The 12,116-nt window shown below is 39.5% G+C and overlaps 5 protein-coding genes across 5 annotated transcripts; 4 read left to right on the top strand and 1 right to left on the bottom strand.

The window, feature by feature from the left end:
• Positions 1-108: 108 nt before the first annotated feature.
• On the top strand, positions 109-936 carry BEWA_012130 (conserved hypothetical protein; the record flags this gene model as incomplete). The annotated part of the gene is made up of 1 exon (XM_004832049.1): positions 109-936. One exon carries the CDS (start codon positions 109-111, stop codon positions 934-936), a length of 828 nt encoding a protein of 275 aa, XP_004832106.1.
• Positions 937-1,538: 602 nt separating this feature from the next.
• Positions 1,539-3,519, bottom strand: BEWA_012140 (DEAD box ATP-dependent RNA helicase family member protein; the record flags this gene model as incomplete). The annotated part of the gene is made up of 2 exons (XM_004832050.1): positions 1,539-3,178; positions 3,384-3,519. The coding sequence occupies 2 exons, from the start codon at positions 3,517-3,519 to the stop codon at positions 1,539-1,541; spliced, it is 1,776 nt and encodes a 591-aa protein (XP_004832107.1).
• An 878-nt stretch (positions 3,520-4,397) lies between these two features.
• On the top strand, positions 4,398-8,102 carry BEWA_012150 (P-type ATPase family member protein; the record flags this gene model as incomplete). The annotated part of the gene is made up of 3 exons (XM_004832051.1): positions 4,398-4,447; positions 4,548-4,725; positions 4,827-8,102. The coding sequence occupies 3 exons, from the start codon at positions 4,398-4,400 to the stop codon at positions 8,100-8,102; spliced, it is 3,504 nt and encodes a 1,167-aa protein (XP_004832108.1).
• Positions 8,103-8,810: 708 nt separating this feature from the next.
• BEWA_012160 (conserved hypothetical protein) lies at positions 8,811-9,938 on the top strand (the record flags this gene model as incomplete). The annotated part of the gene is made up of 1 exon (XM_004832052.1): positions 8,811-9,938. One exon carries the CDS (start codon positions 8,811-8,813, stop codon positions 9,936-9,938), a length of 1,128 nt encoding a protein of 375 aa, XP_004832109.1.
• A 737-nt stretch (positions 9,939-10,675) lies between these two features.
• Positions 10,676-11,689, top strand: BEWA_012170 (haloacid dehalogenase-like hydrolase family member protein; the record flags this gene model as incomplete). The annotated part of the gene is made up of 1 exon (XM_004832053.1): positions 10,676-11,689. One exon carries the CDS (start codon positions 10,676-10,678, stop codon positions 11,687-11,689), a length of 1,014 nt encoding a protein of 337 aa, XP_004832110.1.
• Positions 11,690-12,116: the final 427 nt, after the last annotated feature.

Below are 12,116 nucleotides of genomic sequence, written 5' to 3' on the forward strand. Positions count from 1 at the left end.
CTTATAGGTACCAGCAGCATTCCTCAGATGAGATTGTGCGCGACCCTGTGCTATGGAGTCAGAGTAGTCGTCGGAATTTTCACAGCCTTCTGGGTCACCTATCTCCACATGAGGTATGACGAGCGTGTCAAAGAGGAGGAAAAGAAGGCCATAGAAGAGAAAAAGAAGAAGCAAAGCCAGGAGAATACTAACGGTGCTGATGCTGGCGATAGTAGTAGCGGGGGTGGAAAAACAAAGGTAAGATTGCTAGGCAAGGTCATAGTGGTTGTGCCGTATTATTCACCTCGTCTTGTTATACAGACCGTTGGAACTGTCCTGAGGGTGTTCTTTCATCCCTGTCTCATACCGTTCCTCATAGATTTGTCTAACAGAGAGAAGCTTGTCATCTCGCTGTCTTTCATGTTCTGTGACTTTATAGGTGTGAATTATGCTGGGAATTTTGATGAAACTATTGACCCATCTGAAAAGGTTCCCTCTCAATCTCATTTTTTATTTTTAATCACAAGGGATTTGACTCTTCATCTTATATGGATATCAACTATTTCCCTGGTCTCATTTATCGTCTGGAACATTTGGACTTGCAAATTTGAATTCACCAACTCTTCGTTCTTCCTCCTGATCTTGGCGTCCGTAAATGGCTTTATTGGAGGAATCTTTACTGGAAGGGGACTAAATGGTTGTTTTCCCATCCTAGAATATTATAATGGACAGGGGACTATAGGAGATGATATCATAAAGCTTGACAATATCATTAATGATATCGCACTTTCTTTCGATTACATCATGTGCTTTTTAATGTCTCTATTCTCCAACATTACTGAAAGATTCATACTCAATCACAAAAATTCCAGAGAATATATTCTCAGAAACAACAAGGGCGATTTATCAATCGAAACTGTAAATGCTCTACTAATGCAGTTTAAAGGGGTATTATAATCCGTATACACCATGGATTTAAAGGAGGTAGGCAAACAGACATCCCCTGGACTATCTTCAGGTCATTCACACTTGTCATTTTAAATGCAGTTTACCGCAGTCAATCTGTGAGATCTCAATGTTTAAAGGACTGGATACATTCTTAATATTCCAATGACAACTACATGCATGATTTTTCCGGGTCCAGGAGCCTCAATTCCCAAGTTTAGACACCACTGCTCAGTGCTTGACATCCTGCTTTGGCCTCCATAAACGTGAAAGTACTAGCCAGCATTTGTTCATCCAACAGAACAGAGTTACAGGCAGTAAGGATCATCCCCTGTAGTTCCTTGATTGTACAGTCTTTTCACTTCGTATAGTCGTAGTAGTGTAAATGAAATGTAGGACCGATCCAAAATTATCGTGGTATTTACCGACGTATTTCAAAAGAAACAAATCTCAAAGTGTCCCAACAATATCTCAAACTAGAGGCACAGCCACAGACATTGGATACAACATAGATGAGTCACCACTTTTGGCATATTGGACAAGTTGCACAACATCCGTACGTACAAACTTTTGCATTCTATAATCCACATATACAGAAAGGTTAGAGAATTAAATCACCACCAATCATCTTCAAATTCCTGAAAAGTGCTAGGCCTCTGCATCACCTGCTTTCCTCCTCTGCCACCATGTGTGTAGGTGACTGTCTCCGAGTTTGTGCGCATATCCTTGGAGGAAAAAGTCTTGTTAAATTTACCAGGCTTCTTAGCGCCACCTGAAGAATAATGACCAAAAGTCTGGCTAGTGACCAGCTTTTTGAACCATGGAGGAATTTCCTGATTAGCTTCTTCCAAAAGTGAAAGAAGGTCCTTCAAAATGGGCCTATTGTTCTCATTAACCAGGGATGTGGCAACGCCAACGTTGCCAGCCCTTCCGGTCCTACCTATTCTGTGAACATAATCGTCTATATTTGTGGGTAAATCACAATTGATAACGTGCGTGATATTATTAATATCCAATCCACGTGCAGCTACATCTGTAGCAACCAGAATAGGTGCCTCACCAGTCTTGAAGAGTCTGAGGGCATGCTCACGATCTTGCTGGCTACGATCGCCATGGATATTCACAGCAGAAAAATTCTCTCTCTGCAAATATGCCTCAATCATATCTGCTCTTCTCTTTGTCTCTACGAAAATAAGAACCAATCCCGAGACATTTTCTTTCAGAAGCTTTACAAGATACTTTGGCTTCTGATCTTGATCAGCGTAAATCAAACGCTGGCGAATAAATTCATTTGTAGAGCCAACACGACCAACTGCAAGATAAATGTAGTCGTTTAGGAAATCACGAGCTAGCTGTTGGATTTCCTTTGGGAACGTGGCGCTAAACATAACAGTCTGACGGCCAATTTTCGGCATGCAATTGTTATCCACAATTGCGCGGATTTGGGGTGCAAAACCCATATCTAACATACGGTCCGCTTCATCTAGGACTAAATATTTTACAAATGTGAAGGATATCTTTCTACGTTCAAGTAAATCAGTCAATCTTCCCGGGGTTGCTACACAAACGTCACAGCCACGATCCAAGTCATATAATTGTCTTCTAACCTCGCTACCACCATACAAAACAACGGTCCGAATACCGGTTCCGAAATTAAACTTTCTAGCCTCATTATAAATCTGAATCGCCAACTCACGTGTAGGCGATAAAACCAGGCAAACCGGCTGAGCGATACGTGAATTATACGTGTTTGCGACTGGTCCAGAATCTGGAGGACCTGACTTAAGCATAGCAGTAACAATTGGCAATAAGAATGCAGCCGTTTTCCCAGAGCCTGTTTGAGCACAAGCCATCAAGTCACGGTTTGCCAAAATAACCGAAATGGAGTGCTTCTGAATTGGTGTTGGTTTGGTGTAGTTTACCTTTTTAATATTAGCCAATAATAGCTCATGAATCCCAGTCTGGAAGTCCTCTATTGGGTGAATTGTAGAAGAGAGGCGTCCAGTCATTTGAACTGGGATATTATCATAGGAATTAAAATTTATGCCAGCCTGCGTACGTGTTTTCATGGAATCAAAAATCTCATCCTCATTCTCCTTAAAATACCGTCGATCCCCGCGCGTAGCCCATGCCGATGGGTACTTTTGCTCTCTGGAGAAACGGTCTTCATAACCCCTGCCAATGAAACGATCCCTACGCTGATAGGATCCACTATGGTCATTTGAATTGCTAATTTCCCTGCGTGGACCATCACCTAAAGGTTTTAATTAGGGAGTGAATAAGAGATTTACTAGGAAACCGTCGGGAGAACGTTCTCCTATTTCATCGAGACACTACTAGGGATGTGAAATTGTCGCAAGCTCAAAAGAGACTCCATGTTACGCATGTTCGTCCACTTTCTGCAAACTTGCTGTGATCCTCTTGCTAGTGCCTTGATTTAGTAAATTACATCAACTTACCAAAAGACCTGGAAAAACTCTTGAATGGGCGATCTCCTCCGACAGTTTCTGGTTGTGGATTCCTTCGGTTTGGTGGTAGGTAGATTTTCTTGGCAGGTTTTGGTTCCTCCTCTGCGGACTTGGTATTAGTACTCATTCTTTTAGCGGAAATTTACACGATTTGGCCCGTTATTTGGCAAAACATTAATCTGTCGACACTACAAGGCTAAAAACAAAAGTTTGCACCATAAACAAAAACACATTAAACTCAAGAAAGGTAACCTCAGACTTGGATCTAATGCTAGACAGTGAATAAAGGGATAAAAGTAGAATCTGCAACAGACTCGGTTACCCAACCAACCATAGGGGATGGGGTTGTACCATGGCTGTCGCTATCAGTCTATTTTTCTCTTAATACCAATCACTTTTCTGACAGTGACCATGGATTCTCATGCATAATCACTGCATCCGTTTGAACGTACAGATACAACTCTCCACGCACCCGTTCAGTGGCCCATATAGCGTCCCTCCCACAAACACATATCAACCCCGAACCTTTTTATTTTCCTCTGTAGATTAGCTGTAATGTCTCTGTGCTGCGTTGTTCCCCTTGGTTATTATAGGGTAAGCCTCTCTCACTTATTCCAGGTACCCATGGAGTTGCTGAGGAATTTGTCGCTCTTTCTTCTAAAAATTTCCTTTAAAAGTCCACAGAGGAAAAAGTGGAAATGAGAGTTTTCCGCGCAGGTGTCATCCGAATCTAGATTTTTCCTCGTCCGTTGCAGCTTCTCCTTGTACAATATCTGTCAGCGTTTATGTACAAATTTTAGAGAGTCTATATCTGAACTACTCCACATGGAAAAATCTCCTGCGGGGAATAACGTATATTAGTGGCATTGCGGTTCATTGGGTGTGCTTGTCTCAGAGTGTCATTTTGTTTTTTTCTAGCAGACTTCCGGGCCACTCACTTTCTAGCCCATGAAAAATTTTGGTTATAATGTGAACGGGTCAGAGATCATCTAAGCTGCGCGTACGATGTTCGCCCAAGTCTACTCCTCTCTGAGTCATCTCTTTTTTCGCAAGAGGTTTGTTGACTCTCGCTACTATAACGTGTTGATACACATACACTCTATGATTTATAATCATGTGTTATGATATCTATGGATTTACACATTAAATTTTCAGGGAGGAAGAAATACGCAATTTCAAGGTCAATATACCTCAGAATTTTGCGTGTTCCAATCTTGTCAAGACGACAAAGTATACCGTGTATAATTTTATATTCAAGAACCTTTATGAACAACTATCTATACCCTCGAATCTATACTTTGTTATTATCGCAGTCTTGCAGACCATTCCACAGGTATGTGTTTATGTAACGTACTTTTGTGTTGAGTCGCTCGTAATCCGTGAAAAATATCTAGATAATGGCTCCACTCAGCAACTTACACATGAAACATTTAGGTCTCCTCGACGTATGGGATCCCTATTATGCTTCTTCCTCTAACATTCGTGCTAGTTTGCTCGGCCATAAAGGATGCATATGAGGACCACCAGAGATATTTGTCAGATAATGAACTCAATAACAACTTGGTACAGGTTATCCATATTCCGGGTATTACTACACAAAAGGGAATTTCTGATCTGCACAAGACTCTTACAAGGGTAGATAGTCTTAAAAGGGCATTAAACGATGGTACCTTGAAGACTATATACTGGAAGCATTTAAAAGTGGGAGAATTTGTGATCTTACAAAATAAAGATTTTGTACCTGCAGATTTAATCATATTGGCTACATCGGAAGAAAATGGATTGGCGTTTGTAGATACATCATGCCTAGATGGTGAAACCACTATTAAGAAGAAGGAAGCTATACATGGTGTTTATCAGGAAAAGGAGAGAAATTTGAAAAGTGCAATGGAACGTGTAAAAGGTATTTATGGTTATTTTACCTGTGAACCTCCCAATAAAAATCTTCTTAGCTTTGACGGTACCTTCAAGTACAAGCTTACTGATCCCAAGCCTGCAGATGTCAAAGAACATGAAGAATTTAACCAGGGAGAATATACAGAAGTCCAAGTTAATCTTTCCCATTTACTCTTAAGAGGCTGTAGACTAATGAATACGAAATGGATTATTGGATTTGTAGTGTACACCGGTCATGATACAAAAATTTATAAAAACATAGCAAATACACCACATAAGGTTAGCAATTTGCAGGTAAAGGCATCTGCTATGACATTTATAGTATGGCTAATGCAGATTGTACTGTCTGTATTTGCGGCAGTCTATAATGTTTACAAATATAAGAGTCGTACGGATGAACAATATCCATATCTTCTTTACACTGGAGGAACATCATTATTTTATGTATTTGTGGTATCGTTCTTTTCTTGGGTCGTTATATCTGCCAATTTTGTACCCATTAGTGCAATTATGACTTTGGATGTGATTCGTCTGATCCAGGGATTCTTTATTCAGGTTGATACTGAAATGTATTATGAGGAACTTGATATGTATGCAAAGGCACGAACAACAACGCTGAATGAAGAGCTAGGTCAAGTAGAATATCTGTTTTCTGACAAGACTGGTACACTGACTTGTAACAAGATGGAGTTTCGCAAATTTGCCGTTGCTGGTCATTCATATGGAAAGGGTCATACTGATGTTATCAGATTTGTATGTGCTAAAAAGGGTATTGAATTGGAAGATGAAGTGTTTAATCCACACTATACAAAGGAGTCCTATGTGAACCTTGTGGATGATGCATTATTTAATGAGCTCAAGGATACAAGTCATCCCAGACATCCTCATCTAGTCGACTTTTTTTTGCATCTCTTATGTAATAATTCAGTGGTTAATGATTCGAATGATAATGTAAAAGAGTATCTTGCAAGTAGCCCTGATGAATTATGTTTTGTTCATGCGGCTGCTTTTGCTGACTTCAAGTTGATTTCACGCAGCCTAAATTTTTTGACCTTTTCCATTTTTGACAAACAATATTCGGCAAAAATACTAGCTCTTGTAGAATTTGACTATTTCAGACGATGTAGTTCGGCTATATTGGCTTTTCCTTTGGATCCTAGTACTGATGTCAACGATCCAGACCTTTCCAAATTTAGGATTGTACTATTTTGTAAGGGTGGAGATAATGTGATGACTAAAAAGATTAAAAATATTTCAGAGTTGGACAAGATAACCTTGTCATACTGCAAAAAGTATTGCGTCGGAGGTCTTCGCACTCTATTGTTTGCGAAACGTGAGCTTTCGGTGCAAGAATTTAATGAATGGTATGTAAAATACAAGGAAGCATCATCGGATATTATGAAACGTGGTGAACTGATTTCAAAATGTATAGACACCATAGAGGTGGATTTGGAGTTACAGGGAGTAACTGGAATTGAGGATAAGCTACAAGACGGAGTAGGAGAAACTATTGAAAAGCTTGGAAATGCAGGTATTAAAATATGGATGCTTACTGGTGATAACCTGGATACTTCTATAAATATTGCCATTGCGACAAATTTGCTCATGCTTTCCTCAGATCGCATAAACTTGGATTCGTCATCGTGTCCACCAGAAAAATTAGCAACATGCCTAAAAGAGCATATTAAACGTATAGAAGAGGAAAATGATCCCACAAAGCACAGATGTGCTATTATCGATACCATATCAGCAGAAGAATTGATAAAGGATGAAAACTGTCACGATTTTGTCAAATTATTTACCCTTTGTCATACTGTAATTTGTTGCAGAATGACACCATATCTCAAAGGAACCATTGTAAATTTAGTTAAACAAAAGCTTAAAAAGATTACTCTTGCTGTTGGAGATGGAGCAAACGATTGTAATATGATCCAAACCGCACATGTGGGTGTAGGCATAAAGGGAAAGGAGGGCTCTCAAGCATTTAACAACTCTGATTTTGGAATTGGCCAATTTAGATTCTTAGTACCATTGCTGCTCAATCATGGAAGGTGCTGTTACCGCCGCATTTCAAAGTCTATTGCTTACATGTTCTACAAGAACATTATTTTAATTGTACCACTTTTTTACTACGGATGGATATCATGTTTCAGTGGGCAAAAGCTCTACTTTTCCATTTACATGGCCTTGTACAATGTATTTTTCACTGGAATGCCGGTTATAATCCTTGGTGTTTTAGATACTGATATCTCCAAACATCTTGGTTACAAGTATTCACACATGTACCAGCTTGGACAACGCAACTATTATCTCAATACAAAAGTGTTTGTTGGATGGATACTCAATAGTATCTTCCAGTCTTTTATCGTATTTTTAATCGTAAGTTTTGGGCTTTCGGATATGTTTTCTGTCGCCTTCACAAATGGGATGCTTGCAGATGTCCACACAATCAGTGTAACTTTAATGTCAATCATTCTAGTTATAGTCTCTATTAAACTCATACTGGAGACGTGGTACTATAATGTGCTCTGTACGATATCCCACTCGGTTGCAATTTACGCCTATATCTTGTCACTTTGCGTATTCTCACAGGCTCCGCCATATGCTGGCGGTGTTATGGGAAGTGCCTTTGCAATCTTCTGCAGCATGAGGTTTTGGATAGTTTCTCTAACATCGGTGCTTGCGGCAATGTATAGAGACTATTTTTATAAGGTGGCTATCTACTCATTTTCACCACGTTACTACCAGTACATTCAGAGGGTAGAGTATTTGAAGATGGATGAAAAAGTTGAATTCGGAGAGGTTAAAGAATAATCTGAAAATCAAGATTTGACGCATTTTAATACGTGTTAGCTAGGACTCCGGTCTGAAGAACATCTATATCTGCTGGTCTGAAAAGTTTGCACTTTGTTTATGGAGAGTCTCTGCGGATACTGATTCTTCAACGTCAAGGATCATCGTCCACTTGTTATTATCAGGTTTTCCATCATTACAAACTGGAACTGGCATATTTCCGATTAAACTACATTGGTGATAAAAGAAATACCAGATTATTGTCCTTTCAACAGTCCCATCCAATGTGTAATGATCATCTATTTGTAGAGCCTCATTATGTCTGTGTAGTCTCTAAGAAGTGCCCTTCAGAATTGAGATTACACTAGATTTGCCATGGAAAACTTCAACTCCCTCAACGATGTACCAGAAAAACTCAATTGTAAACGCGGAATCTTGCACTTTCCGATGTAAATATGTAACTATGGAAATGTGTATACGAACAATTCTATACTGTTCTCTCATTGGATCTTATTCCTCGGTAATTCGTCAAGGGTTATCATTTTCACAAGTTTTCCAAAACAGGTCTTTAGGTGTCAGAACTTTGCCAACAAGTGCGTGGTAGCCTACATGCTCTTCATCTCAATAGCATCATTCGTGGCTCTATTCCTCTGCGAGTTGGACTTTTCGACCATGGTAATCTGTGGGTGGGTGTTGGTGGCGTCCCACTCAATGCATGTACTCGTGGGCATGTTTGGCAATGGCATGATGGCTCGCAACATCTTCATCCTGGGCTACGGGATAAACGGGGCGTTGGAGGCGTTCATCTGTTTTTCAGCCGCTGGCGTTGTCTCTAAACTATTTCTCAATTCAACCTACTCTTTGATATACACAGGGTTCCCTGCTGGTTCCATTTTTTTGGGAACCACCCAGACTATACTGAACCGTGTAGTTGGAACCAGTACGATTTCGCAAATGAGAAAGAACCTGGTCCTGTGCCACGGATGTCAAGCTTTAATATCAACCATAGCAGCTATTTGGGCTACACTCTTGTACATTAAATATGGGCATCTTGTCAAGGAAGATGACAAAAAGGATGAGGGTGAAGAGAACAAGACTGAAGATGAAAAGAAGTCCGAGAGTGAAAACAAGAAGCTCAGTGTTGGCCAAAAGTTTTCGCAGACTATTGAAAGCTTTAAATATGCAAGGTTCTACTACTCGAGGCTCATTTTGGTCGTTTGTGCATATTTCCTAAGGTATTTCTTCTTTCCTTGTCTCATTCCATTTGTACTGGATATTCCGCATCACACCAAGCTCATATGTTCTCTCTCACTCATTCTTTCAGAGTTCATATCAAAGCTAAACACTGTGGGTGTCAACGAGGCTATAAATCCATCAGAGAAGGAGCCTTCCCAGTCTCATGCCATGTTCTTGCTAATGAGGGATGCCTATCTACACTTTACGATAATTATCTGCATTACATCTTCGTCATTTGTCTTATGGTCCTCTTTGACGGGCAGGTATCACTTTTCAAAGTCACCCATATTCATCTTTTGCTTTATCATAACAATGGGAATATCATATGGTTACTTGTCAACCAGATCTATTAACGGCTGTAAGCCTGTGCTAGACTATTACACTAAGCAGTTGGATAAGGATGGAAAGCCTATGGTAGAAGAAAAGGTCGCTAACGGCCCCGGAGTCTCAGATGTTGCCACTCTTACAATCAATGTGGCTCTAATGTTCATTTCAGCATTTGCAAATGTGACAGAAGAGTTTATATTAAAGTATAAAGGTTCTAGATCCTATATCAGCAACAACAAGGGCGATTTATCAATCGAAACTGTAAATGCTCTACTAATGCAGTTTAAATCCTAGTATCAACACACTTAAAGCCTGCTACAGATACTGTAGTATAGGTCATTTAATTTATCAGAAGTTTTATGTTTGCATTAATTTAGTATTTATACTATGTTTATGGCATTAATAGATTTATGTTCATTAATGCAGCTATTATGTCGTCTATTTCTGGTGGGAATTCAAGTTCAAAGATTTCATATTTTTTATACAGATTTCTGTAATATTTTCTCCATAAATAGTTGGTAAAATAGATAATATATCGTTTACCGGGGGATTCTTTGGAACGATGGAGGGATTGCATATATTCTGTCAAATTCATGTGAAACTGAATACTTTGTGTACTACCTTTGCATTCCTTAGATAATGGGTATCATGGCCGTATTCACATTGCTACCAGATGGTAAAAACTTTACAGGAACGTAGTATCGTATACATATGCATGTAATCCATCATAGTCCTTTTGGTTCAGACAACTCCCCACGGGGTCAGCTGTGGGTGGACCTTTAGAATTCCACAAATGTATAAACGGAATCCGCATTACATATATCTCCCTCTTGCACTATGCTTGGTGTTTTAAAGTAGTTACTATATTTGAGAGCCTTCCATATTTGAGTCTATATATTTATTTACAGAAACTGACATTTAGCGGACCAAGGGACACATCTATCCTATTTGGTACCTACATGCATGGTATGTGGTCAAGTTATAGATCGCAAGAATTATGTAGCTACACTAGTATTTTCCAGCCGAATATGATGCTTTTTATAGTGTTAATTATCGCTCTAACAACTAGATCATTAACGGTTGGTGGACTAAATGAGAATGAGAGTAGACTTAAAGGAGACTGCGATGCATATTCCCCTTTATCACATCTCAGACTTCCTAGAGATACTTCAGGATTTGTAAAGCCAGAAGAACCCCCAAAATATTTTGGAATTGACATTGACGGTACGCTGCTTGCCAAGAACAAGGAAGTGTGGGAGCGGAACATTGAGGCTTTCGCAGAAACAAGAAGGAGAGGTTACATACCATTTTTGTGTACAGGAAGAGCACAGGGTTCATCGTTGAATTTAATCGGAGGCAAAACAGTTATGGAAAAGATTAGTTATAGAGGATATCCCGGAGTTTACAAGAATGGAGCAGTGATATTTGCTGAAGATGGAAAGGTCCTGAGTATGCATATCTTCCCAAAAGAGTTTTTAAAGATTCTGTATAACTTCCTGGTAGCAAATGAACTAATCGCAAACATTCTATTTTATGATGAAGAAGAACTATTTTCTTTAGTTGAGGATAATAAAGTTTTGAAAAAGATGACTTCTGGAAAGTCTACAATCCCCAAAATTTTTAAATTCGAAGATATGCTAAAGAAAAATATACTAATGTTAAAGTATCAAGGTTTTGAGCTAAATGTTCCGGAGTTCAAGGAGGGTATCGATTACATTGAGAAGGTTGATGTAAATGGAACTCACGATTTGAGCCCTTCAGGTGTAACAAAGGCTTCTGGCATACAAGAACTCATGGAGCACTATGGCCTCTCTACCAAAGATTGTGGATTTATTGGAGATGGATATAATGATGTTGAGGCCATGGAACTTTGTGAATATTCCTTTGCGGTAGCAAATGCACCCGATGAAGTTAAGAGGCATGCAAAGTTTGTGCTAGACAAGACATGTGACCAAGCAGCAGTTGCAGAAGCTCTAGAACTCATGTACGGACCATTTACCGTAACTAGTGACTTGGCCAATGTGCATCAAATGGTTCAACTGTAGCATACATGTGTACGTAACTCCGAGGCTTACATGGAACAAACTCGCTTACTCTATCTATGGTGATAAAATGACCACAAAATTGTCCATTAATCCGTAAATAAAGTCCATTAACCAGAGTAGTTATAGGTAACATTCGCACTCTCGCTCATCCATGTCTAGTCGATGCCATAGATCCCTGTACACGCATAGCACACATGAAGCAACATCCTCCGTGATAGTACATTGCTTAGCCGCTAGAGAAATATGTAACGAGAACAAATGTGTGTGAAAACGGTGATTTGGATAAAGAGAGAGACACGGACTAAGTAATCACTCCAATGGGACAACATCTTAGATTCTAACTTAAAATTAACGTAGCTATGAATAAACAGAGTGAAGAGTTTCCTCTAAGCCCAGATGGAAGAGATTGATCAGGTACCCCATCCTT

The sequence above is a fragment of the Theileria equi genome (assembly GCF_000342415.1).
Source record: "Theileria equi strain WA chromosome 4 map unlocalized gcontig_1105316255033, whole genome shotgun sequence".
NCBI classification, from domain to species: domain Eukaryota; phylum Apicomplexa; class Aconoidasida; order Piroplasmida; family Theileriidae; genus Theileria; species Theileria equi.